Consider the following 24,860-nt stretch of genomic DNA (forward strand, 5'->3'; position numbering starts at 1 on the left):
CACCTGTGGCCTCACTTTCTGAAGTGGACTTGAGTCTGCTCCCTGCAGCCAGCCAGTGTAGCTGTGCCTGGAATTAAAATGTTAGTTTGAAGCGCCACCTAGTGGTATTGTGTGAGAAAGATAATTTTCTCCCAGTTGTGATTCTCTCTCTACAGTGATTCTCTCTCATTCTCTCTCTGTCTGTCTCTCTGTCTATCTGTCTCTCTCTCTCTCCCTCTCTCCCTCCCTCTCTCTCTCTCTCCCTCCCTCTCTCTCTCTCTCCCTCCCTCTCTCTCTCTCTCCACACACACACACACACACACACACACACACACACACACAAAATATAGGGGACAGTTTTTTCCTTCCTGGATAGGACCTGCAAATCCCAGCTCCTGAGGGCTGAGTGCCTGCCTGTGTGTGGCACTCTGCCTCTGTGGTGCATCCCTGTGTCTCTCTCTGTGCCTTGGTTCAAATCCTGGCTCCGCCACAACTACCTATGTGAACTTGAGCAAGTTTCTTAACCTCAGTTTCCTCACCTGTAAGATGGGGGTAGTAATAATCTACTTCACACTGCTGTCAGCATTAAGTGAGCTGATACTTGTAAAGTGCTTGGCACACAGGAAGTGCTACATAAACATGAGCTGTGTCTGAGACCAAACGAGATCGGGCACGTTCAGGCTAGTATGGCCATAGACAAACATGAGCTGTTTCGTATCCACACGTGACACAGCCTGTATCCATGAGGTTGGGGTGGAGCGTGAGGCCATGACGCTGTGGTCCCCCTGGAAGGCTCTAATTCCCAAGCTGCCTCATCGCCCAGCTGACCTGACCCTGACCCCTTCTGCCCCTAGGACTACATCCCTGTGGAGGGCGAGTTGCTGTTCCTCCCTGGGGAGAGCTGGAAAGAGCTGCAGGTGAAGCTCCTGGAGCTGCAGGAGGTGGACTCTCTCCTGCGGGGCCGCCAGACCCGCCGCTTCCACATCCAACTCAGCAACCCCAAGTTTGGGGCCCGCCTGGGCCAGCCCCACTCGGCCACCATCATCATTGGGGACCGAGGTGTGCAGAGCCTGGGGTCAGCTTAGGCAGGTGGAGAGGAAGGGCTGGGGGACCCTCAACTAGGGCTGCCAGGCTTAGCAAATACAAACACAGGATGCCCAGTTAAATTTGAATTTCACATAAATGACAAACACATTTGTAGTGTAAGTATGTCCCAAATAGTACTTGGGACATACTTATCCTTTCAAAAAGTGCAATCCAGTTAGTTCTTATCAGTCCTCAGCCTCCAGCTTGGTGGCATCTGTGACCCCAGCCCTGAGGGGAGGGAGATATTCAGGGTAGGGGGGTGGAGATGTGGGCAGGGAGCAAATGTTCTCATGTGGAGCATTCCCTCCTTCTTTTCCTCCAGATACCCTCCTGGGTCCTTTCCCAAGCTTGGCATGATGCCCTCTGAGGCACCAATGGGGCACCAGCCCCACCAGGCATGCAGGTGGATGGGCCTCAGTTGAATGCTCTGGGCCAGGGAGCCTTGGGTGTGCAGCTGAGTCCCTGGCGTCCCCTGGTGGTGAAGGGGGTTCTGAGCCCTTTGCCCCACTTTGACTTGACCCACTAGATGAACTAGACGGGAACTTCAAGAGTCATCCCCACCTGTCATCCCCACCCCCCCGCGGTGACCTGGGCGCCCCACAGAACCCCAATGCTAAGGCCGTCGGGTCCCGGAAGATCCATTTCAACTGGCTGCCCCCTCCTGGCAAGCCACTGGGGTACCGGGTAAGGTGGGGGACAGTGGGCAACAACAGAGGTGGATGGGGAGGTCTGGCACCCACTACCCATTGGAGAGGTGGGCCACCCGAGGCCAGGGGCCCCTGAGGGAGAGGGCAAGGCCATGCTTGATACCAATGGGTCTGAGAACAAGTGGACAGAGGGAAATCCCGTCTGTGCCTGGGGAAGACGGAAGACCCATTCCTGAGTTTTTCAGACATTTGCCCTCCTTCCCTGAATGGGGCCCCCTCACCCTACCCGGGAGACCTCTCTGCTCTGCCCCCACCCTGCCATGTGAATGTGGCAGTCCTTCAGCCCCTCCCCTCTTGAGCCTCAGTGTCTCATCTGTGCAAAGGAGACAGTAGGGCAGGGGGTCAATAGAGGGGTGAGCAGCTTTGGCGCTTACCGCTCCCCATCGACCAGTCCCCCCACCTGTGAACAGGTGAAGTACTGGATCCAGGGTGACTCCGAGTCCGAAGCCCACCTGCTCGACAGCAAGGTGCCCTCAGTGGAGCTCACCAACCTGTACCCGTATTGTGACTATGAGATGAAGGTGTGCGCCTATGGGGCGCAGGGTGAGGGTCCCTACAGTTCCCTGGTGTCCTGCCGCACCCACCAGGAAGGTGAGGCTTCCCATGTCCGTTTGTCCCCCAGCTACCCTGATGCCAGCGTGCTCAGGCCTCCCCTTCCCTGCCTCCCAGAACTCGGCCCTCTCTCTCTGCTGACAGCGCTTTTCCTGCCCCTTCCCCTGCAGTGCCCAGCGAGCCAGGGCGTCTGGCCTTCAATGTCGTCTCCTCTACTGTGACCCAGCTGAGCTGGGCCGAGCCTGCTGAGACCAATGGTGAGATCACAGCCTACGAGGTCTGCTACGGCCTGGTCAACGAGGAAAACCGTAAGAACCAGACCCCTTCTTCTTGCCCCCAGGGACAGCAGCCATGGAGGGGGAAGGGGAAGGAGCCAGAGGCAGGGCTGGGGTTCTGCGTCACCCCCGGACCTGCTGTGCAGGGCAGCTGAGGCCTGTTGTCCTGGTCAGCAGATAAGCCTGAAGCATTGTTAGATTTGGGCTGGGCTGTATTCCAAGGCCAAGCCCAGAAGCCCACAGGGGGGTGGTCACAGGCCCAGAGGCGCCTCCCCATACAGGAAACCAAGGTGGCTGATTCTTACACGGTTCTTTTAGGGCCAGAGTAGAGTTCTAGATTTAGCAAATAAAAATACAGGATGCCCTGAATTTCAGATAAACAATTTTTTTTTTTTTTTTTTTAAAGATGACCGGTAAGGGGATCTCAACCCTTGGCTGGGTGTTGTCAGCACCACACTCAGCCAGTGAGCAAACCGGCCATCCCTATATAGGATCCGAACCCGTGGCCTTGGTGTTATCAGCACCACACTCTCCCAAGTGAGCCACGGGCCGGCCCCTAAATAATTATTTTTTAAAGAATGTTTCATACAGTACTTTATCTGGCAGCCCTAGGCCAGAGCACCTGGCAGAACTGTTACTTCTTCCAGTCCTGCAAGGAAGGCAAGGGTGGGTGACCCTGCCAGTTGTTGAGATGACGGAGTGAGGGACATCAGCGTCCCTCTCACCGGGGGCAGGGCCTCCGTGCCTCCTGGCCTCTGCTTGGTGGGTCCCAGTGACGGGGAGCTCACCACCCCCAGATGATCTGCGGACCCGACATGGGTCAGATTCACTTAGAATGCACTAGAGCAGCCAGGGATCCCATGCTCTCTTCTCCCCAGGCTGCGTGTCCATCCACCTTCTAGGTGTGAGTCAAGGAGAACTGTCTGGCCCCTGCTGTCTGCTAAGGTGCCACTGCTGGCCCCCTGGCATCACCACACAACCCTCAACCTGCAATCCACCCTGTCCCCCTGAGCCTTCGCCAGCCCCCCTCAGCCCACTCCTCTCCTCCTGTCCTAGCTCATGTGGCCACGGCAGCCCCAAGGCCAGCTGTGGTGGGTGTCCAGATGCTTCTGCCTCTGCTTCCTCAACAGAGCACCTGGGGCTTGTCAACAGTGAGCACAGGGTGGGAGGATGTCATCCTGGGACCCTCTTCACCTCTTTTTTTAAAAAATAAAATCAGTAGTTTATTTTTATTTATTTTTGGCAGCTGCCTGATACAGGGATTGAACCCTGTTCCTTGGTGTTGTCAGCCAAGAACCCCTCACCTCTTGAGTGAGCCTCTTGTGGAGGCACCTTGGACATAGGACTGTTTACCAATTGGTAGAGGTGACAACGGGGCCACCTTGAGTCTAGTGCTGGCTCTGTCACTTAGCAATGCGTCCTTTGGAGAGTTGGTGACACTTCTCTAAGCCAGTCATGCTGAGGTGCTCAGGGCTTGGCAGGTGCCAGGGATTCAGCAGCTGCATGCCCCCAGCCCTGCTCTCTGCCCTCTGGGTACAGTTCAGGTGCTGGAGGGAAGTCCCACTATGTCAGAGGCAGGGCTGATACCAGGCTGGGACCTGGGTGACCCCTCTGAAGCACTCTCCCTGCCCCAGGACCCATTGGGCCCATGAAGAAGGTGCTGGTGGACGGCCCCAAGAGGCGGATGCTACTTATTGAGAACCTGCGAGAATCCCAGCCGTACCGCTACACGGTGAAGGCGCGCAATGGGGCCGGATGGGGGCCCGAGCGGGAGGCCATCATCAACCTGGCCACCCAGCCCAAGCGGCCCATGTCCAGTAAGTGGTGGGCGGGGCAGATGGGGTGGGGGGCAGGAGGCCACAACTGGGGCTCTGGCTCATCTCCTGCCACCCTGCAGTCCCCATCATCCCCGACATCCCCATCGTGGATGCCCAGAGTGGGGAGGACTACGAAAGCTTCCTCATGTACAGCGATGATGTTCTACGCTCCCCGGCCGGCAGCCAGCGGCCCAGCGTCTCTGATGACACAGGTGAGTGGGCCTGGGATCCACCAGAGGAAGGTCGGGGTCCTGGTGTGGGGTGGGGCTGTATCTGGTGTCCAGGGAGAGCAAAGGGCCAGCAACTGCTGAGCATGTAGGTCAAATATCAGAGCCTGTGATTTGGCACTGGGTACACAGAGGGGACAAAGCTGACGTGGCCCACACGCAATCGTGCACATCCGTGTACAAGTGCATACAGAAGTGTGCCTGGGGCAGATGCACACAGGCCTGTGCAAGTGTACATGGGCTCACGCCCATGGGACCACTTGAAGGTTCCCCAGCTGTGCCATGGGGGCAGATGTGCAGGCCACCCCCTAGGGGCAGGCCTACATGAGAGGAGGCAGGCATGGCCCAGGAGCCCTGAGCAGCCACCTGGCAGGGTTGGGGGGAGCCAACAAGGCAGTGACACCCCACTGGCTGTTCGTCCCTCCTTGATTCTGGGGCACAATGTGGTGCAAAGAGCCCTTAGCTGGGACTCCTGAGTGCTCAGTTCAGCTCTGGCTCCACAGTGGGACATCAGATGAACCACCCTCTCTGTGTCTCAGTTTTCTGATCTGTAAATTGGGATGCACTCACACAATGCCACGAGCGGAAAATCCTCTGGGGCATGTTCATCATTTGTATCACATTCCATCCCTGTCTATGCCACAGCCCCCCGTGAACACACTTGCTTTCATGGGGCTGAGCCTGGGCTTCGGGAACTGTTTTGAGGGTCTGAGCAGCTGCTATGAAGCAGGAGACCTGGCTCAGCTGTTCCTAACACTACCTACAAAGAACCCTGTGGTTTCTGGAACTGTCCCTGGGAGTCAAGCAGTGGCGAGGATACTCTCGCCATTGTACAGAAGGGAAACTGAGGTTCAGAGCAGTTGACAGACCTCGCAGCTGATGACAAAGCCCGGGTTCCCCCTAGGTCTCCCAGCTGGTCCAGGGGTCTTTCCTCCCCAGCTGCGGCCAAGGCTGCACTCGCTCATCCGGCAGGGATCGAGCGGGGCTGCGGGCTCACCTGTCGCCAGGCTTCCCAGTCCCGCAGTCAATCCCCAGCCCCACCCCCACACACCTGGATCCCACAGAGCCGGGAGGACGGGCTCCCGTCGCCGCGCCGCCGGCCTCCTCCCGCCCGGCCCTCCTCGGCGCAGCCGCCCTCCCGCGCCCCCGGCGGTGCCAACGCGGCCCTTCGTTGTTCCCAAGGCGGCGGCTGGAAGTTCGAGCCCCTGCTGGGGGAGGAGCTGGACCTGCGGCGCGTCACGTGGCGGCTGCCCCCGGAGCTCATCCCGCGCCTGTCGGCCAGCAGCGGGCGCTCCTCCGACGCCGCCGAGGCGCCCCGCGGGCCCCCGGACGACCCCGCCGACAGCGGCGCGGAGGGCGTGGGCGGGGAGGGCGGCAGCCTGCCCCGCGTCGCGACACCGCGGCCCCCCGGAGGTGACGGGCCTGCCCGGCACGCCGGACCCTGCACCCGCGAGGCTCGCTCCCGCCCGCGGCTGGGGCCCTGGGGCGGCTGTTTGCGCAGCCTCAGGGCCCCAGCCTGGGCCAGGCTGCCCATTTAGGTGCCCTGCCAGGCGGGGGGCATGCATTTGTGCAGAGGCAGGCTCCCGGAGCCAAGGGACCCCCGAGGCAGGACTGCCCCCAGGGACAGCGACCCCCGCTAGGGTGCCTGCCTTGCTGGGGGCATACAGCTTCATAAGTCTGTCCTGTCCAGCGAGCAGGCCCTGGTACCCAAGCAGACTCCTCAGGGGCCTCAAGGGACATGAGGGAGGGCTTTGGGCTCTCCCCAGGGTGGGGCGATTGCAGGGGCACGAAGTCCCCCGGTTGGGGTCAGTGTGCTCAGGCTATCCATAGCAGGGAGCCAGAGGACATGGGCTGTGGAAGCCTGTGTGGCCTCTGTCCCTACCGGTTAGAGGGAGACTGGTGGTATTTATTCCAAGGCCCCCAGAGGGTAGGTAATCTGGGGAATTCCCAGGGCCACAGCCTGCCCCATGGGGCTTAGGTCTGGAACAGGCCTGACCCAGTGACCCTCCTCTCCCCCTGCAGAGCACCTGGTGAATGGCCGGATGGACTTTGCCTTCCCGGGTAGTGCCAACTCCCTGCACAGGATGACCACAGCCAATACTGTCTACGGCACCCACCTGAGCCCACACCTGCCCCACCGTGTGCTGAGCACGTCCTCCACCCTCACACGGGACTACCACTCGCTGACCCGCACGGAACACTCGCACTCGGCCACGCTGCCCAGGGACTACTCCACCCTCACCTCCCTCTCCTCCCACGGTGAGTGACCTCTGCCAATCTTGCCTCTCCCACTAACGCCACCTCTTTTCCAGATCCTGAATGCTTGGCCAGCAGGCATGCTGTCCCCCATTGTCTATCCCCCAACACACACACATGTACGCACACATGCGGGAGCCCCTGACCCTGCTCACTCTTATTTTGTCCTGCCCTAGGCCTCCCTCCCATCTGGGAAGACGGGAGGAGCAGGCTTCCACTGTCCTGGGCCCTGGGGCCTCGGAGTCGGGCTCAGATGAAGGGGTTCCCCCCCTCCAGGAGCTCGCGAGACTCTATAATCCTGGCTGGGCAGCCAGCAGCGCCCTCCTGGGGCCCAGGTAGTACAGGGGTGGTCATCCTGTCTCCACGGCTGTCCTGCTCCATTTGTCATCCAGCCACCCATCATAGCCACTGCCTGTGCCCACCGCTTTACCCTCCATTCCATCGACAGGACCCCTGCCTGCCCACAGGACCTAACCACCTGCCCCCTCCGCCCCATCAGTGCTGATGCCTAACGCAGCCTCTGCCCTTCTGGGGTGCTGGGCTGGGGCAGGAGGGATCAGGCCAGCTGAGGTGATGGGGGTGGGGGCGGGGGGCTGGCAGACTCAACAGTGCTCACCCTTTCTCAGCACAGGCAGAGCCCACACCCACTCTAAGGATGTGCGGGAGGTGCTGGGCGGCCTGGGCAGGGTGTTGCAGGGTGAGTGAGCTGCCTGGCCAGCAGGCAGTGTAGACAGGCCAGCGAATGAGGGAGGTTAGGGAGTAGAACCATGGCTCCCACCCTGAGACCCCAGCCCCTGCCTCTCCAGCTGACTGTAGCTTCCTGTCTCCAGACTCCCGCTTGGCTGCAGGTGTACCTGACACACCCACACGCCTGGTGTTCTCTGCCCTGGGACCCACATCTCTGAAAGTGAGCTGGCAGGAGCCACAGTGTGAGCAGGTGCTGCAGGGCTACAGTGTGGACTACCAGCTGCTGAATGGCGGTGAGGCTACTGCTTTACAGGGCCTGGCCCCATGTTGACACAGGGCCACCCTGGCTGTCAGGAATCCACCCAAGTTCCTTGAGCACTAATGCCCCCACCCAGACTTTCTGAGAGGGTCTAATACCCCCGTACCCACCAATCTCCTTCACTAACTCCTCTCTTCTGAGGCCTTTTCCATCTCCCTGGGCCTCCCTCCTGGTCATACCCTCTGCTAGGTCTTGCCGAATGAGGCCTCATAGGCCTAGGGACCCAGGGCCTCCACTGGCCTTTGTGGGCACTGGGAAATGGCACTTCTGTAAGCACAGACACTTGAAGCAGCATGACCAGAGACCCCTGGCCAGGGCACAGGATTTGGCCAGAACATGGGTGGGACTGCAGGCACCACCCGTCTCTTGTATAGTGTACAACTTCACTAACCAACCCTGCCATACTTACCCAGGCTGTACCCAAACCACAGCTAGGCCTGTTTGGGTGACAACCAGGTCTTGATGGCAGCCTAGGGAAGAGGGGATGAGGCTAGGAGTGGGAGTAACACTGCTCTACTGTCTGTTCTCCCCACCCCCCAGGTGAGCTGCACCGGCTCAACATCCCCAACCCCAGCCAGACTTCAGTGGTGGTGGAAGACCTCCTGCCCAACCACTCCTACGTGTTCCGCGTGCGGGCCCAGAGCCAGGAGGGTTGGGGCCGAGAGCGTGAGGGTGTCATCACCATTGAATCACAGGTGCACCCGCACAGCCCGCTCTGCCCTCTGCCAGGTGAGCTGCCCACCCCCGCCCCACTGGGGCCCGGTCATGTCCACCACCCGCCCACACACCGCTCTCTCTCCCTCCACTGCCCCAGGCTCCGCCTTCACCTTGAGCACTCCCAGCGCCCCAGGCCCACTGGTATTCACTGCCCTGAGCCCAGACTCACTGCAGTTGAGCTGGGAGCGGCCACGGAGGCCCAATGGGGAGATCCTCGGCTACCTAGTGACCTGCGAGATGGCCCAAGGAGGAGGTACTGCCTGCCCCAGGGTTGGGGGACCGGGGAAGGGGCGGAGAGGGGGCCACAGAGGCTGAAAGCATCTTTCCTGCTCAGGGCCAGCCACCACGTTCCGGGTGGATGGAGACAACCCTGAGAGCCGGCTGACAGTGCCTGGCCTCAGCGAGAATGTGCCCTACAAGTTCAAGGTGCAGGCCAGGACCACCGAGGGCTTCGGGCCAGAACGCGAGGGCATCATCACCATCGAGTCCCAGGATGGAGGTAGGGCGCCCCCACCCCTTCTCTGGCCATGCCGTCTCCTGGCACTACCCTCTGACCGGCCCATCTGTCCACTCCAGGCCCCTTCCCGCAGCTGGGAGGCCACCCCGGGCTCTTCCAGCATCCACTGCAAGGCGAGTATAGCAGTGTCACCACCACCCATGCCAGTACCACCGAGCCCTTCCTGCTGGGTGAGTCACCAAGGGGCAGCTGATCCTGGCTGTCCTGGGAGTACAGAGGTAACAGAGGGAGCAGGGCAGGGAACCAGACAGGGTCCTTCAACGCCTCTTACCTGCAGATGGACTGACCCTGGGGTCTCAGCACCTGGAGGCAGGTGGCTCCCTCACCCGGCATGTGACCCAGGAGTTTGTGAGCCGGACGCTGACCACTAGTGGGATGCTCAGCACTCAGATGGACCAACAGTTCTTCCAAACCTGACCCTCCCACCCCCACAGTGTCCTGGAACCTGGGCCCCCTCCTAGCCACACCTCTCCAGCATCTCCTCAGCTACTCTATCCTTGGACCCTTGGGGGCCCAGCTCACCCACAATGCTGATCACAGGGCCAGTGCCTCTGGCCATAGGGCCGGGGGTAGATGTCCTCTGGGAGGCCTGAAGGGACAGAGGTCCCGGAAGGCCCTTCTGCCTTCCCCCCTACCCCTCAGACCCAAACCCATTTATAACCAAAGAGCTGGGACCAGCACGACAAAAGACCAAGTTTTTGTTTTGCACTTAATAAAAGATTTTGCTACTGCTTGGCTCTGTCCTGTCCATTCTTCCAGTGCCTGAGAGGCGCCAGCCTGGAGTATGGGAGCGATTGTGACACCCAAGCACACACCCACCTCTAGAGGCAGGTGGGTACCATGGTCGGAGGCACAAGTTTATTGAGCACCCAGATGTAGAAGGTGGGCGCCAGAGCCAGAGCCGCATGACCTGCCACCTGCAGGCCCTGTCCCCACTGTGTGCCTTCCTGGGGCACCTCACAAGTGCAGCACCTTGGCTCCGTCAGCCGCTTGGGAGAGGTAGAAGGTGGCGGTACCGCTGTACTGCTCCTGGGGAGAGGCAGGTGGGGTCTGAGCGACGGGCAGGACCCTAGGAATCCACTTCTCTTGCTCTCCCAGGCTCTGGTGACCACCCACCTGTATGTGCTGCATGGCACGGGAAGCTGCGGTGGTCTCCAGCAGTGTCACTGTGCAGCCACCAAAGCCACCACCAGTCATGCGACTGCCATAAACCCCGGGCACAGAGAGCGCGGCTTCTACCAGTTGGTCCAGTTCGGTACAGCTCACCTCATAGTCGTCCCTGCAGAGAGGATAAAGGAGGGGGTGGCACAGGACCAGCCCGGGCCTGGGAGGTGCAGGCGCACAGAGGGCCTCACCTGAGTGAGTGGTGACTCTCCACCATGAGGCGGCCGAAGGCTCTGTAGTCCCCACGGGTCAGGGCAGCTGCTGCCTGGGCTGTACGCCGGATCTCACCCACGACGTGCCGTGCCCGCCGGAAGCCCTCCTTGCTTACCAGCTCTCGGCCAGCTGCAGAGGCAAAGGGGTCGGCAGACCCACCTCCCACTGCCTGTGGGCCCCTGAGCATGTGGGGAAAGGGGCCACCACAGGCCGGGGCCCCGCAGTTACTCAATAGCTATTTATGAGCACCTATTCAGTGACAGGTGGGAGGCATGGGGTGGGGGCAAGCCTGGTTATCTCAGGCTTGATGAGCTCCCTTATCTCCGAGCCTCCCTTCCTCATCTGTATAATAGGTGCCTGAGATAACAGGTAGGACTCCCAGCAGGGGGCTGGCACACTGTGGTGGCTCAATAAAGAGCAGCTTAAGCCCCAGACTCAGTGCTGCCCTCAAGAGGCCAAGACAGAGCAGGAGCAAGAAGAAATCTTGCTTTTCCTTTTTTTTTCATTGTTGTTGGAACAGCCAAGGATCAGGAAGCAGGGCTGTCTCACTTGGCTAAAGCCGAGGAGGGAAGAGCCCTGTGTGCCAGGGGACTTTGCTACTTAATTCTGTGTGCCACAGAGGTTTTGGAGCAGGGAAGGGATGGAGCAGAGCTCAAGCAGACAAAAGGGACCACCCTGGTCAAGAGGGCCCAGGCTGGGAGAAGTGGGCACCAGGAGCCCAGGTGGCAGCTGGGGGGCCTGATGGAGGGGAGGTGGGAAAGGAGGAGACAGGGGTCACACATAAGAGTGGGAGGGTGGCTTAAATGGAAGGAAGACAGAGAGGACTCAGGTGACTCTGAGGTTTCAAACAGGAGTGGCAGGCTGAGGAAGTAACAGATAAGGGGAAGTCGGGAGGACAAGCCCAGGGGGAAGGAAGGAGGATGAGTTCAGAGTGGGTCAGGTACAGGCTGCAGGGCCCCAGGAGGAAACGTGGGGCTGCAGCTGGGACAGCTAGGGGCTGCAGGCTCCAGTTCCAGTCCTCAGCGGTGGCTGGTGCTGTGCGCTGAGGACAACGCCTGGTGGTGGGGATGCAACCAGCCAAGGGCCAGGTATAATACACATACACAGGCTTATGTGGGAACCCTGAAGAGAGTTGTCATGGCAAGTGGCATGGTAGAGGGGCAGGCAGATTCAGAGGATTAAGAAGTTAATGGAGATGAGATAATGGGGGTGATGTTTCAGGAGAGAACAAAACTGAGCATATTTTGGGGGTAGAGGGATGCAGCCAGGCAGAGGACAGGAAAGAGAGTATGTGCAAGAGAGTGGGGGAGCTGCTGGGGCAAGACTCTGGAGAAGGCAGGGGGAGCACTGCTCCTTCAGTACAGCGGGGCCCGGAGGAGCCGTACAGAAAGGCTGGGGTGGAAAGGAGGGACGTCAAAAGTGCTCAAGTGTGGGCCGGCTGGGGTGGAAAGGAGGGATGTCAAAAGTGCTCAAGTGTGGGCCGGCCCATGGCTCACTAGGGAGAGTGTGATGCTGATAATACCAAGGCCACAGGTTCGGATCCAATATAGGGACGGCCGGTTAGCTCACTTGGGAGAGCATGGTGCTGACAACACCAAGTCAAGGGTTAAGATCCCCTTACCGGTCATCTTTAAAAAAAAAAAAAAGTGCTGAAGTGTGAAAACCTTGGCCAAGGTCATCTGCACAGAGAAAGCAGGGCAGGTCTGAAGGGCTGCTCTGGAGAACGTCACAGTTCACACAGGAAGACAAGACAGTCCCTCGGAGCTGGCCAGTGTCCCTGAAATGAGCACACCCACACTGCCAGGCAGGGAACAGCTCTCAGTGCGGGTAGCCTGGTACGTTAGTCAAGAGAGGGGGCTGTGGAGCTAACCTGCCTGGGTTCAGAGCTCAGCATTGCCACTTAATGAAGATTCTCCATCAAAAAGCAAATAATAAAAAACAAAAACATCTCTGCACTGGAGTGTGTATATAAAAAACAAAAGAAACAAAAAACTAAAAATTTTCAAAAATGAGAAAGCAGTAATACTATCTGCTTATATAGTCAGAATTAAATAAGTTAATATTTCTATGACTTTAGAATTGTTAAATAGACTATCTTCCTGGCCATGTGTATCAGGAACCTTAAAAATACTTGAATCTTTTGACTGTAATCTTACTCCTAAGGATCCAATCCTAAGAAAATATTAAGAGAATGCAGATAAAGACATATGTATATATATATATATTTTTTTTTTAAGTAAGTAAAAGAAAATTAAGAATTAAAAAAAAAAGTAAATTTAAAAAAAAAAGAAAATAGGTATGTGAGTGTGGTACTAATAACACCAAGGCCACAGGTTCAGATCCCTATATAGGGATGGCCGGTTGGCTCACTTGGGAGAGCGTGGTGCTGACAACATCAAGTCAAGGGTTAAGATCCCCTTACTGGTCATCTTTAAAAAAAAAAAAAAAAAAAAATTTTTAAATAAAAAAGAACAAATAAAGAAAAATAAGAATACAGGTCAGTAAACGGCAGTGCACCTGTCTGCTAAAATATTACGGAGCTTTAAAAAGCCACATTGATGATGGGCCTTTCGTGCATAGGACAGGGTTCAGAGATAACGTTAAGGAAAACAAGGGCATGTCTCTGAAGAAATGTCAGGTTGAAAAAAAGAGAAGGGGGCCGGCCCGTGGCTCACTTGGGAAAGTGCAGTGCTGATAACACCAAGGCCAAGGGTTCGGATCCCATATAGAGATGGACGGTTTGCTCACTGGGTGAGCGTGGTGCTGACAACACCAAATCAAGGGTTAAGATCCCCTTACCGGTCATCTTTTAAAAAAAAAAAAAAAGAAAGAAAACACAGATGCAGAAAAACACTGGAAGGAAATATGTGGAAATGTCAGTGGCGCCTATCTCTGGGTGGTGTGGCTTATTATTTTCTACTTTGTATTTTTCTGCGTTTTACATAATTCTCTTATTAGGTAAAACAACAGTAAGGTTTCGAGCCTCCCTGCTGAGGTGGGAGCCCTAGGCCTGCAGTGTTGGAGGAAATGGGCAGAGCATGGGGGAAGGCCCTGACAGCTGCTGTGCATGGCAGGGTCAAGGCCAGGCAAGGAGGCCACATCAGGGCCCAGCACCTCCAGGACAGAGGCCCAGCCAGCTCTCACCCTCGAGCTCCTCTAGCTGCACCTCCCGAAGGCTCTCTTTGCCCAGCGCACGGGCCACTTCTTCACACTGGCGCCGCCGCAGGGGGTACTCGCTGGAGCCCAGGGAGTGGCGGACATTGGAGTTGGTGATGAGCACAGCCAGCTTGGGGTCTGACAGAGGCACCAGGCTTGTCTCCAGGGACCTGGAGTGGAGTGGGAGTGGGGGAGATGACAAGGCCAAGTGTCTGCTTGCTATGTCAGGCAGTGGGCACACTCCGCCCAGGAGCTCCTGATCATAAGGTGGGAGGGCACAAGGGAAGCCCCTGACCTGCAGTCAATGAGCAGTGCATGGCCGTTCTGCCCCAGCAGGGCGATGAGCTGGTCCATGATGCCACAGGGAACCCCTGCGAAGCTATGCTCGGCCCGCTGACACACCTGGGCCCGGGCAGCTATTGCTCCCAAATCTGCGGCACAGGGTGAGGTGAGGAGGCTGGGGCCCAGGAGGGGGGCAGCAGTAGCTCCAATCACACTCCAGGGAGATTCCCCTGACCCCTTCCCTAAGCCACAGCAGGAGAAGAAGCTCTGACCACAACGAGACCTCAGGGAAGGAGGGTTGGGTCAGGGGCTGGGGCCTACGTCGTACCTGGGCAGAGCTGCTGAAGGAAGGTGTACGTGGCCACTTCCAGGGATGCCGAGCTGGATAGTCCACCCCCCAAGGGCACAGAGCTGACCACCACTGCACTGAAGCCAGGGAGGGGGGCAGCTGCAGGGGAAAGAGAGGGTGACGGTAAGATGAGCTGCCTAGGAGATGGGCACAGGAAGGGCACGTGTCCTGGCAGAGAGGGAGGCAACCGCCTGGCAGCTGCTTCCAGGGCATATGTCTCAATTGTCAGAGGCTACCAACCTGTTGGGCCAAGGAGCCCACCGCCGTCCACCTTCCCACCCTCTGAAGTTGCTGGGACAGTTTTCCTAGTTGTCCTCCTGGTTTATGGCTCTGGAGACCAACAGGCTGGGGTCTGAATCCTGGCTCCTCAAATTATGTAATGGGAAATCCCAGGCAAATCCTAGAACCTCTTGGGGCATCAGTTTCCTCATCTGTACAATGGGATGCTCCACTCTACAAGCCTTCCCTACAGTGCATTAGATGAATTAAGGGGCTTTGTGGCTGTGAGATGGCACTCTTAGTACCAGTGTGGACTTGACCCAGGCCTGGGCCCCATACCTGGGTAGTGCTGAATCACTCCCTTGACATAGTTGGCCCATTGCGGGGTCCCAGGCTCCAGCGACCGCTGGGCTGTGGGCAGCGGAAACTGCAGCCGCCGGGGCTCATCGGCATCCATAGAGGTGGTGAGAAGAGAGACAAGCCCGTCTGCTCGGGGGCTGCCCACCAGCACGGTCACAAGCTCTAATGCCTGGCAGGAGAGACAAGGAGTATGTAAAGCATAAGCCAGCTGAAAGAATAAGGCCAAGGTTCTGATGCCTGGGACAGACAGGGACATGCTCTCCAGGCTCAACCTGAAGAGAATGGGGCTGGCTCAGGGAAGAATTGAGGGCTGAGCTCCGCCTTGGGGGCTCGAGCCCTGCCCCCTGGGTCTTCAGGGGCGGGACCAGCTGCAGCCAGCGTGCATACCTGGACTCTGCCCTGAGCTGTAGGGCAAAGTGGGAGAGAGCTAGTTCAAAGGCAAAGCAGGATCGGAGGAGCTCCAATGCCTTCCCGTTTGGGGATGGCCTCGGATGCACGGTACCCACTAACTTCCCAAGCTGCACTGTGGGGTGGAAAGGGCTCCAGGCTGAGACCTGGAAGCCTCGTCTGGTCGCAGCCCCACCAAGGACCAGTTGTGTGACTTTCAGCTGTTCACTAACCCTCTCTGGGCCTCAGATTCCTCCTCTGTAAACTGAACGGGCTAGGCCAGGAGGCTGAGGGCTACGTTAGCTCAGGTCAGTGGTTGGGACACCACGGTAGCCAGAGGCCCGGAGTGTCCCCTTCTGCGTGCTGAACAGGACCCCACATTTCAAGGGAACACGCTTCCAGGCTGAGAGAAGAGGACCAGCAGCCCCCAGAGGGCCGGCTGGAGCGAAGAGGGGTCCGCACCCCCTCTCCCAGCTTTTTCCTCGCCGATTCCCGGCTTCCTCCCTTCCAACGTGGGAAACGGCGGGTCCCCGGGTCCTTCCGGTGGGCTCGTCCCGCACACTCGCCTGCCCGTCCCCCGAGCTGCGCGGAGAGAAAGCGCCCGCCGCCGCCCCCGACGCCCGGGGCGGCCGGCAGCGGGCTCAGGGGCTCCCGCGCAGCCCCTCACCATGGGCAGCACCAGGCCCTGGTTGTAGTCCGTGTGCTCCCCGATGAGGTTGACGCGGCCCGGCGCCGACACAGCCAGCTCGGGCTCGGCCCCGAACTCTTCCCGGAAGGCCCGCCGGGCCTCGGCCAGCAGCTCCCCGACCTGGGGGTGCCGCGCAGCAGCCATGGCGCTCGCCGGCAGCCAGAGGCGCGGCCACTCCAGCGCGGCCCCGAGGTCGCGGGATGCTCGGGGCGGGGCCACGTGCGGCGGGTGCGCTCAGCCCCGCCAGCCCCGCCCCCGCGCCCAGCTGGCTCCGCCCCCGCCCCAACTCCACCTGCGGGGCGCCCCCCTCACCCCCCCCGCTCCCACCCCCGAGCACAAGTGGCGGAAGGCAGGAGCGGGCTCCGCCAAGTGGGATTGTGTACCCCCTATGAGGTCTTCTCTGGACTTTGGGAAAGATGGCGGGGCACCCACTTGAAAGGGTATGGCCCTGAGTGGCACTTGGCACACCTGGATCTGAGCTGCCCTTTCCTGGTCCTGGTGCCTCTCTGTGTGCCCCCCTCTCCCACCACCACACACACAGCTGGAGCAATTGAGCTGGCACCCAGTAGACCTGGGTTTCACAAAGGGATCTCCTGGGTCCTCAGGGCCAGTAGCTGTGAAAGGTCACCAGGCCCTGATCATGGGTCTCTAAGAGGTGCCTGGCACTCGGTGTAAGTAGAGATAAGGATGGCACAGTTTGGTGGTGACCAGGGGGTCACTTCTTACAGGTTCCTTGCCTAGGGTAAAAAGAAACAGCTCCTAGAGATGGATGACTGAAAGAGGGTGGCAGTGGCCAGCAGTGGGCCCAGCCTCTCCTGGAAGGACTTATGCAGCTGCCAAGGTAGGTTGTGCTCTTGGCCCCTGCAGGTGCTTCCTCAACCCAGGAGCCTTGGTCTCAGAGGTATGGGCTCATGCCCATAGTCAAGACATGCCTGTCTTGCCAGCCTACACTCTAAACCTTTAGGCTGGCCCCAGTCTCTGCCTGGATGACTGTCCACAGCTGCCCACCCTATATGAAACCCTAGAACAGAAAGACTGAAATATAAGCAGCCTATTTGGGATTAGGGTGGGGGCTTTGTGTGTTGCTTTGCTCAAAGCCCATCTCTTCTGAGTAGTGAGAATCCCCGAAAAGGGGTTAATCTTCCAGAACGCTCAAGAGAGAGGCATTCCTTCCATTTGGGAAATTAACCACGAGTTGGGGTTCTCTTCCCATATTTATTCTCCAGACAAGGAAGTTACAGGAAGAGAGCATAGGTGGGGTTTTTGCTAAGTATAGTTTAACAAGTTTAACAATAGAAGCTGGTAACATTCAGTAAGACAAGCAAGGTGACCTTCTATAATGCAATTTTCAACAAAAGCTTCATTTTAGCAAACATTCTCTTCTTAGGGCAATTTCCCAGTATCTTTACATATCAATCAGTAACCTGTCTGTCTTCGAGCCAGCAACCTTGCTGTGTTACAATTCTTTATCTTATAACATTTGTGGGGAGTTGTGGCCAGGCATGTACCTTGGGGCCTGCTCAGAGGTTTGCCCAGAGAGTAGGGAATTGCATTCAAAAGGCAGCTCTGAAAACTCCTGAAAGAAAACATAGGGGTAAGTCTTTGTGTCCTTGGATTAGGCAATGGGTTCTTTAAATATAGCATCAAAAGCAGAAGTGATAAAAGAAAAATAAATAAATTGTACTTCATCAGAATTAAATACTTTTCTGCATCAAAGGACACCCACTAGAATGTCTAAAATAAAAAGTCAGACAATAACCAGTCTTGGTAGGACGTGGGAAACTGAAGCCCTCATACACGGCTGGTGGGAATGTAAAATGGTGCAGCCACTTTGGAAACAGTTTGGCATTTCCACAAAATGATAAACATAAGGTTGTTATATGGCCTAGCAATTTCACTCCTAGGCATATATGCAAGAGAATTGAAAACATATGTCCACACAAAAACTTTACATCAAAGTTCATAGCAGCAGTATTTACGTTAGCCAAAAGGTAGAAACAACCCAAATGTCCATGAAAGGGTAAATGAATAAACAAAATGTGTATATCTATACAATGAAAATATTATTCAGCTATAAAAATAAATGAAACACTAATACATGCTACAACGTAGATAAACTTTGAAAACATTATGGTAAGTAAAGGAAGCCAGTCCCAGACAAAACAGGGCCAGGAAAGGTACAAAGGAGCGGGGCTTATGTTATGCTTGCTTGTCTGAGATAAGAACTGTTTGCAAGGATTTTCTAAAACCCATCAGAAGTCCTTTCACGTCCTTCACAAATCCCCTGCTTTGCAGGTATGCACATGTTTCTGTGACAAGGCTTATCACTAGACTTTTCTAGAACTACAGTAATTCAGATAAGATACTCCAAGAAGAAACTGCCCAGCAATGGCATCCTATTTTCTATTCCTGAATAAACTCAACATATTTGGAGATATTTTTCTCTATTGTGTCTTTTCTGAGTTAACATGTATGATTTCACATATCAAATGTACAGAAGAGGCAAATCTATGCAGAAAGAAAGTATATCAGTGGTTGCTTAGGGCTGGGGGGGAATAGGGTCATAGCTAAAGGGTTTGGGGTTCTCTTTGTGGAGAGGAAAATGTTCTCAAATTGGCTTTGATAATGGTTGCGTGTATCTGTGAATATATTAAAGCTATTGAATTGTACACTGAGCCCAAATCTCCTTCCTTACTATTGTGTGATTGCAGACAAACGACGACCTCTCTGAGCCCGTTTCTCATCTGTAAAATGGGACAAGTGATTCCCGCTCCACAACCCCCACCATAGGCTGCTATAAAAGGAACTAAATGAGATAATCTTTATACAGTGCCCAGTCCAGCACCTGGCACTTAGTAAGCACAGAATAAATGTTTGCTATTATTATCAGTTGTCCATTAATTCAACAGGCATCTCTGGACTCCTCTGTGTGCAATTGGCCAGAAAGATAAAAAGCCTCAGGCTCTCCCGGTCTGGTTGGGAGGCAGACACAGCCCCAAATCAGAGCCCCTCTGACTGAGATACATGCTCTGACGGAAGAAGAGAGCTTTCTAAGATAAGAGCAAGGAGGAATCCTGCCCACTTTGAAACCCACACCCTTATTTTTATTTCCATTGTTTTATTTGATTGAAAACGCCCAGTTGAACCATCTTTATCCTTTGTATTGTTTCAGTTTTTCTTGGAAATCTCGATTTGGCCCAAGGGGAAGTGCCACACTTCGTTGAAGACAGATTCCAAAACTTTGATTTCTTTTGGGAGGTGTCTTTACTTTCCTCGTAGCGTCCTGTCTAGTGTGTTACATGAAATTTGTTCAGAAGGAAATCTGCTTTGACCTTTGACCTCCCTCCCATTTCCTGCCCAGATGTCACAGGATTGAGGGGGAGGTGGCACCTTAACAGGGGAACTGCACTTCAAGTCCTGTCCTCTGCTGGCTGAGAAACTTGATTGTATCAGTACAGCCAGAGCCGACTACCGCATAGGGCTGAGGTGTCATGATAGATCCTGGGAAAATATACACCATGGGACATACTATCTGGTGGTGAGAATACCACACTTGCCAGCCAGGGTGCCTGATGGGGAGATTGCCAAGGAATATTTGTACTGGCCATGGAGGGGCCACTGAGGCCAAAGATACTGGGCCAAAGATACCTCTTCTCTGCTGGAGTACATGTCTGTCTCCCTCATCAAGGCCAGATTCTCACCCATTGGGCCCTCCTTGCTTGACGTGGTCTCTTTCTTCATGTGACAAAGGTCTACACACTTGATGCAGCTCTGGCTCCTCTGTGGCAGTCACAGCCTGTGTTGTAATTTAGGATCCTTAAGATGGACAGCACCCCTCCAATGATCAGGGGAGAGACCAGATGGAAAGAAAAATTTTATTACTTACAGGCCCTGGAGGTATACGGCATGCCTGGAGTACACACACACACACACACACACACACACACACACACACACACACACACACACACACACACACACACACACACACGGAGGTCAGGGAGCACAGACAGGGAGAGAGAGGAGGGACCTATGGGCCAACACCTTTATCTGGTCCTATGAAATTGGTGAAATCACTTTCTGTTAGACCCAGACAAAATAAGACTAGGAAAGGCATGAAAGAGGGATGTATTAGTCCATTTCTGTTGCTTATAACAAAATACCTGGAACTAGGTAATTTGTTTGTTGGTTTTTTTTTTTTAAATGGCTGGTAAGGGGATCTTGACCCTTAACTTGGTGTTGTCAGCACCACGCTCTCCCAAGTGAGCTAACCGGCTATTCCTGTATAGGATCCAAACCCGTGGTCTTTTTGTTATCAGCACCAAACTCTCCCAAGTGAGCCATGGGCCGGCCCTAGAAACTAGGTAATTTGTAAGAATACAAAATTTATTGCTTACAGTTTGGAGACTGAGAAGTCCAGAGTCCAGGGAACACATCTGGTGGTTGCAACAGTAAGCCAGGGGCCTCACATGGCAGAAACAGCAGAGCAGAGAGAGAGAGAGATTCTCACATGCTCTTTTCAAAGCCCTCTGGACCACGGCCCTGACCACCATTATTAATCCATTGACTGTGGAATGGTCCTACAATCTAATCACCTCTTCAAGGCCCCACCTTTCAATTACCATAATAGGATTTCCCACCCTCAACAGTTACAATGGGAATTAAGCTTCTTATATATGAACTTTGGGGACACAGCAAAGGGGGCTTGTGCTTGCTTGTCTGACTAAGAATTGTTGCAGAAATCCTTTCACATTTTTCACATCCTTCACTTATCTCCTGGTTTGCATGTGCATGTGCACATGTTTCTGTGACAAAGTTTATCACTAGACATTCTTTAGAACTGCAATAATTGAGACAAGATGCTTCGAGAAGAAACTGTCCAGTAAGGGCATCTCAACCAATGAACTCATGACAAATCTGACTTTGAGCCTCCAAAATGAATGAACTCTGCTTCCAAGCAGCTTGCGTGAACCTCTCTCTTTTTGCCAGTAAAAAGCTTCCTCTTACCCTTCCTTCCTTGCCAAATGCATTCATAGCTTGCCATGGTATGCATTTTGGATTATAATCCTATTTTCTATTGCCAAGTAAACTCCACATATTTGGAGACATTTTTCTCTAATGTGTTTTTTCTAGATTAACAATCCAGGGTGTTATCCAAACAGGTTTCCCTCTGGGACTTTGAATTGGTGGGTTTAAATCAAGCAGGCACGAGCTCCAGGAGCTGATGCATTGACTGAGAGGTAGTCACGGTGGCATATTTGCACAGTCCATGCGGGGTGTGAGGATCAGAAGGGCCAGTCAAGTAGAGAAGTGGCCACCAGGGAGCAGTTGTCTATGGCAGATATCTGGATCGCCCACATTGAGGAACTGGGGGTGGGGCGGGTCTAGAACTTGAAACTGTGTCGAGGGTGACTGAGCCCTGCTTCTGGTATGAGGAAGTTAAATGTATTCAAAATGGGTGCCACAGCAATGTAAAATTATAAGAATTCACTACAGCTTCGTTCCCTGATGAAATCTGGGTTCACATCTCCCGAACTGATGCCTCTGATAATGTTTGCTCTCAGCAGATGGCCCCCCCATCTCACTCATTCTGGCAGGTTCTTTTTGTTGTTGGTCCCAGAGGTTTAATCTATTTCCTGATTTAAGCTCCGTTTGCCCTTCTGTAATATTAATAACAGCTTTTGTAATATTGATAACATTGATATTGAGCCCATGGTAAGCCCAGATCTCAGGGCTGATATCCAACCAGAATACACATGTAGGGCAGTACTGTTTGTTTACTACCAGTGTCTATTCTGATTGGTCAGTGCCCTTGACGTTGTGTTGCCAAATTCAGTATTCTTATTTATTTATGTTTTTGGCAGTTGGCCAGTACAGGGATTTACCCCTGGACCTTGGTGTTATCAGTACCACATTCTAACCAACTGAGCTAACTGGCCAGCCCCAATACAGTAATTTTAAAGTCACCCCTAGAGCTTACTGAATTTTGCACAGATTATTTCATGAAATCTTTGCAAGCATACTGGGTAAACACTTTATTATTTCCATTTTACAGATGAAGAAGAGAGCCACAGATAAGTTAAGGAACTCATCCTAACGGGAGAACTGGGCCTTGAACTTGGTTCTGTCTGACCCTGTTCTCTCAACCACCACCCTGTCCCCATGAACACCTTGGACTGCTGCACCCTCGGCTCTACCAGCCTGAGCTGTGCACAAAAGTGTCGAGACCTAAGGCTCAGCCTCTGCTTAGTGAGAGACAGGAGGGGCAGCTGCTCTCCTAGACCACTGGAGCCCTAGTTCTTACATGGAACACTCCCTGTTTGGAAGCCAGGCCAGTAACCAAAGCTCTTAGTAACTAGGCTAACTCTTTGCTGCCTGTGCCAGGAGCAGATTCAGCCAGCTGTGCTGTGGGGCTGTCAGAGCCATTTGATTTGGTTAGCAAATCTGCCTGGAGCCTCTGCTATGTGCCCTGTGTGACTCCAGGGGCAGGAAATTCTCAGTCCCCGCCTTCAGAGTGCCAGGAATTTCTCTTCCCTCTCTGGCCTCAGATGTCCCTGCTCAGGGAAGCCAGCTGCAAAGCTTGTCTTCATTTGGTGACCCCATTCTGTCCCTGAAGCTCCTGCCCTATAGGCTGGTGACCACCCTGTCAATGGCCAGGGAGCAAGCCCAGACTTACAAGATATGCTGACAGCTCAGGGCTGCAGCCATCTCTTCCTGCACCTCACACTGGCCAGGAAGCTGCTGGTTGGCACTGCAGCTGCCCAGGCCTCAGGCCACTGGAGGTTGGCAGGAGGACTGAAATTAGCTGAAGGTGCGGAGCTGGGGAAGGAGAGCCCTGTGGGCTGCAGCAGGATTCTTGGGCCCATGATGCTTGGACCTTGGACCCAAGCCCATCTGCTTAACCCCCTTGGCTTAGTGCTAGACAGTGAGGAGCATATGGGAGAGTCCTGGTGCCCAGTATGTCCAACAGAGGAAGTGGGAAGGGAGCAGGGGCTAATGGAGCTGAGGAAGCACCTTCGTGGGGCATGCACAATCCTTCATACACCCCTCAGCAAAAAGCCACCTGCCCTAAGCCTGCAGCCCCCTGCTTCTCCTTCTAAGAGTCCTCTTGTCACTGGTACTGGTGGTGTCTAACTAAGATGGACCTCTTCCTTTCTGCCCATCCTCCATTCCACTATGTATATTCCCAGAACTGCAGCTACCTGGATGAGAGTTGGCAGCTGCCCGTTAGAAGGTCCCAGACTCTGACTGCCTGACCATGTCCCTCCCTCTGCAGTCCTTTCCAGATCATATGTAGCCTTCAGGAATCACAGCCTCACTGAAGTCCCCTCCACTTGCATCCCAAGTATGGTGTGACCACAGAACTTCTTAGTTTCCTCCATGGGGCAAGGCAATGGGGTAGGTGGGGGTGGGGTGGCAGGCCCTCTGCCCAGGGCAGATAGCTAAGAAGCACTGCACCTAGGTGTGCCTGACCTATAAGACTGGCCCCTGCTGGACACTGGGCCTAGTGCTCAGGTGAAGATGCCAGGACAGGCTGGAGCACATCACATAGAAGTCCTGTGACTCTTTACTTGAACGAGTGGTGGTGTCTGGGTGGGATCACTGACTGCTGGGCATTGCTGCTTAGTCAGCAGGACCACAGGGAGAAGGAATGGCCCGGAAGAAGGATACCATCCTCTGGCTGCTCCTCACAGCACAGCTCCTCCGTGTATGAACTCAAAGCTGTCCCAGGGATACCCACCTCAGCCTGCTGATGAAGGGGTCAGGGAGCCAAAAGGCCAGCCACCTGACCCAAAGGGGCACCCTCGGCCTTCTCCTTGGGGGTGCTGTGGGATTTGGGTTAGGAATCTGCCCAGGGGCCTGGCCTTTCCTCCAGCCTTGCTGTTGGGAACGTAGCTTAGCTGGAAGGCCAGCTATTTGTGCTAAAGTTGCTGGCCAGAAGCCAGGCCCAGCTGGATGGAGTGGTCCAGGCTGGTGACATCCTTGACATCAGGGCATCTGCCTTAGGAATGCCCACAGAGGGCAGGTAGAAGCACCATTTGGGTGAGGAAAGGAAGAGGCTGTGAGGGCCGAGATAAGATGCAGCTAGCTCAGCTGCAGTAGGACTGGTCAGTTCCTGGCGCAGGGCTGTGGCAAGTGGGCTTTGATTCCCACGGTGACATGACTGTGAAATGCTCCCGCCCTAAGGGATGAAGGCAGGTGTGGAGACAGAATGCTCAGGGTGGGAGCTCAAGGCTCTCATGCCCAGGAGAACATACCATCCCCAGTAAGAAAACACCTGCAGAAGAGGGGAGTAAAAACTGCCCACCTGGCTCCTCTCTGTGGCAGGCTAGATTGGCCATAGGTCTGAGGCTCTGATCCCAAACCCAGGCTGAAATCATCTTGCAGAAATTGAAGGGCAAGCCTGTGTTCCCTGCTGATCCAACGACAGGCAGCTGTGTTGGAAAAGGCCTACTTTCCAACTGCTGTAGACCCCAGCCTGATGCCAGGCAGTAGGCAGTGCTTGCAAGGAGCCAGGTTGGAAGAGCCTCGGCAGAGATCATCCACTGTTGGGAAAAGCCGAAGAATGATTCCCGAAATGAATGAGATGCAAATAGCAAATTTCCAGTCCAGCTAGCCAACTTGGGGTCTGTTTCCCTATACTCTGAGACATTGGCCAGGCAACAAGAGGTCCCTGCTTGGGGGGAGGCAGCAGGGTATGAGGTCTGGCTAGGGGAATGGGGTACTCTTCTCAGGCCTATTCTTCCCTCTGGCTAGATCAGCATGGGCCAGGTAAATTGGGGAGGGCTGTAAGTGCCAGAGATCCTGACAGGGCCCTGGCTCCCATGAAGTTCTGAACTAAGCTATCCCCCTTGTCCTGGAGCCCCTAGCTTGTACGCTCAGAAAGGTGGCTGGAAGGCCAG

General features: G+C 55.1%; 2 protein-coding genes across 2 annotated transcripts in view; one reads left to right on the plus strand and one right to left on the minus strand.

Moving 5' to 3' along the window:
- Positions 1-9,864, plus strand: part of ITGB4 (integrin subunit beta 4) — a 30,264-nt gene extending 20,400 nt beyond the window's left edge. Inside the window, exons 27-40 of the mRNA XM_063080350.1 lie at positions 834-1,038; positions 1,592-1,749; positions 2,183-2,363; positions 2,495-2,632; positions 4,234-4,416; positions 4,497-4,628; positions 5,826-6,056; positions 6,666-6,902; positions 7,730-7,879; positions 8,446-8,634; positions 8,720-8,875; positions 8,957-9,121; positions 9,199-9,309; positions 9,417-9,864. Coding sequence (XP_062936420.1) covers positions 834-1,038; positions 1,592-1,749; positions 2,183-2,363; positions 2,495-2,632; positions 4,234-4,416; positions 4,497-4,628; positions 5,826-6,056; positions 6,666-6,902; positions 7,730-7,879; positions 8,446-8,634; positions 8,720-8,875; positions 8,957-9,121; positions 9,199-9,309; positions 9,417-9,556 — 2,376 coding nt within the window. The 3' untranslated portion in view covers positions 9,557-9,864. The remainder of the gene's footprint in view (positions 1-833; positions 1,039-1,591; positions 1,750-2,182; positions 2,364-2,494; positions 2,633-4,233; positions 4,417-4,496; positions 4,629-5,825; positions 6,057-6,665; positions 6,903-7,729; positions 7,880-8,445; positions 8,635-8,719; positions 8,876-8,956; positions 9,122-9,198; positions 9,310-9,416) is intronic.
- Positions 9,829-16,157, minus strand: GALK1 (galactokinase 1). Its single transcript, XM_063080349.1, has 8 exons — positions 15,937-16,157; positions 14,862-15,051; positions 14,283-14,402; positions 13,968-14,103; positions 13,661-13,842; positions 10,495-10,645; positions 10,256-10,418; positions 9,829-10,168 (listed from the first exon to the last, which is right to left on the minus strand). The coding sequence occupies exons 1-8, from the start codon at positions 16,099-16,101 to the stop codon at positions 10,097-10,099; spliced, it is 1,179 nt and encodes a 392-aa protein (XP_062936419.1). The 5' UTR covers positions 16,102-16,157; the 3' UTR covers positions 9,829-10,096.
- Between the last annotated feature and the right edge of the window lie 8,703 nt (positions 16,158-24,860).

This window comes from Cynocephalus volans, chromosome 16, assembly GCF_027409185.1.
Source record: "Cynocephalus volans isolate mCynVol1 chromosome 16, mCynVol1.pri, whole genome shotgun sequence".
Classification (NCBI taxonomy): Eukaryota; Metazoa; Chordata; class Mammalia; order Dermoptera; family Cynocephalidae; genus Cynocephalus; species Cynocephalus volans.

Coding starts and splice junctions, on each gene's coding strand:
- GALK1 (XM_063080349.1), bottom strand. CDS start 16,101: ATGGCTGCTGCGCGGCACCCCCAGGTCGGGGAGCTGCTGGCCGAGGCC. Junction 15,052..15,936: donor AGGGCCTGGTGCTGCCCATG/GTGAGGGGCTGC, acceptor CTCTCCTGCCAG/GCATTAGAGCTTGTGACCGT. Junction 10,646..13,660: donor GCAGCTAGAGGAGCTCGAGG/GTGAGAGCTGGC, acceptor TTGCCTCTGCAG/CTGGCCGAGAGCTGGTAAGC.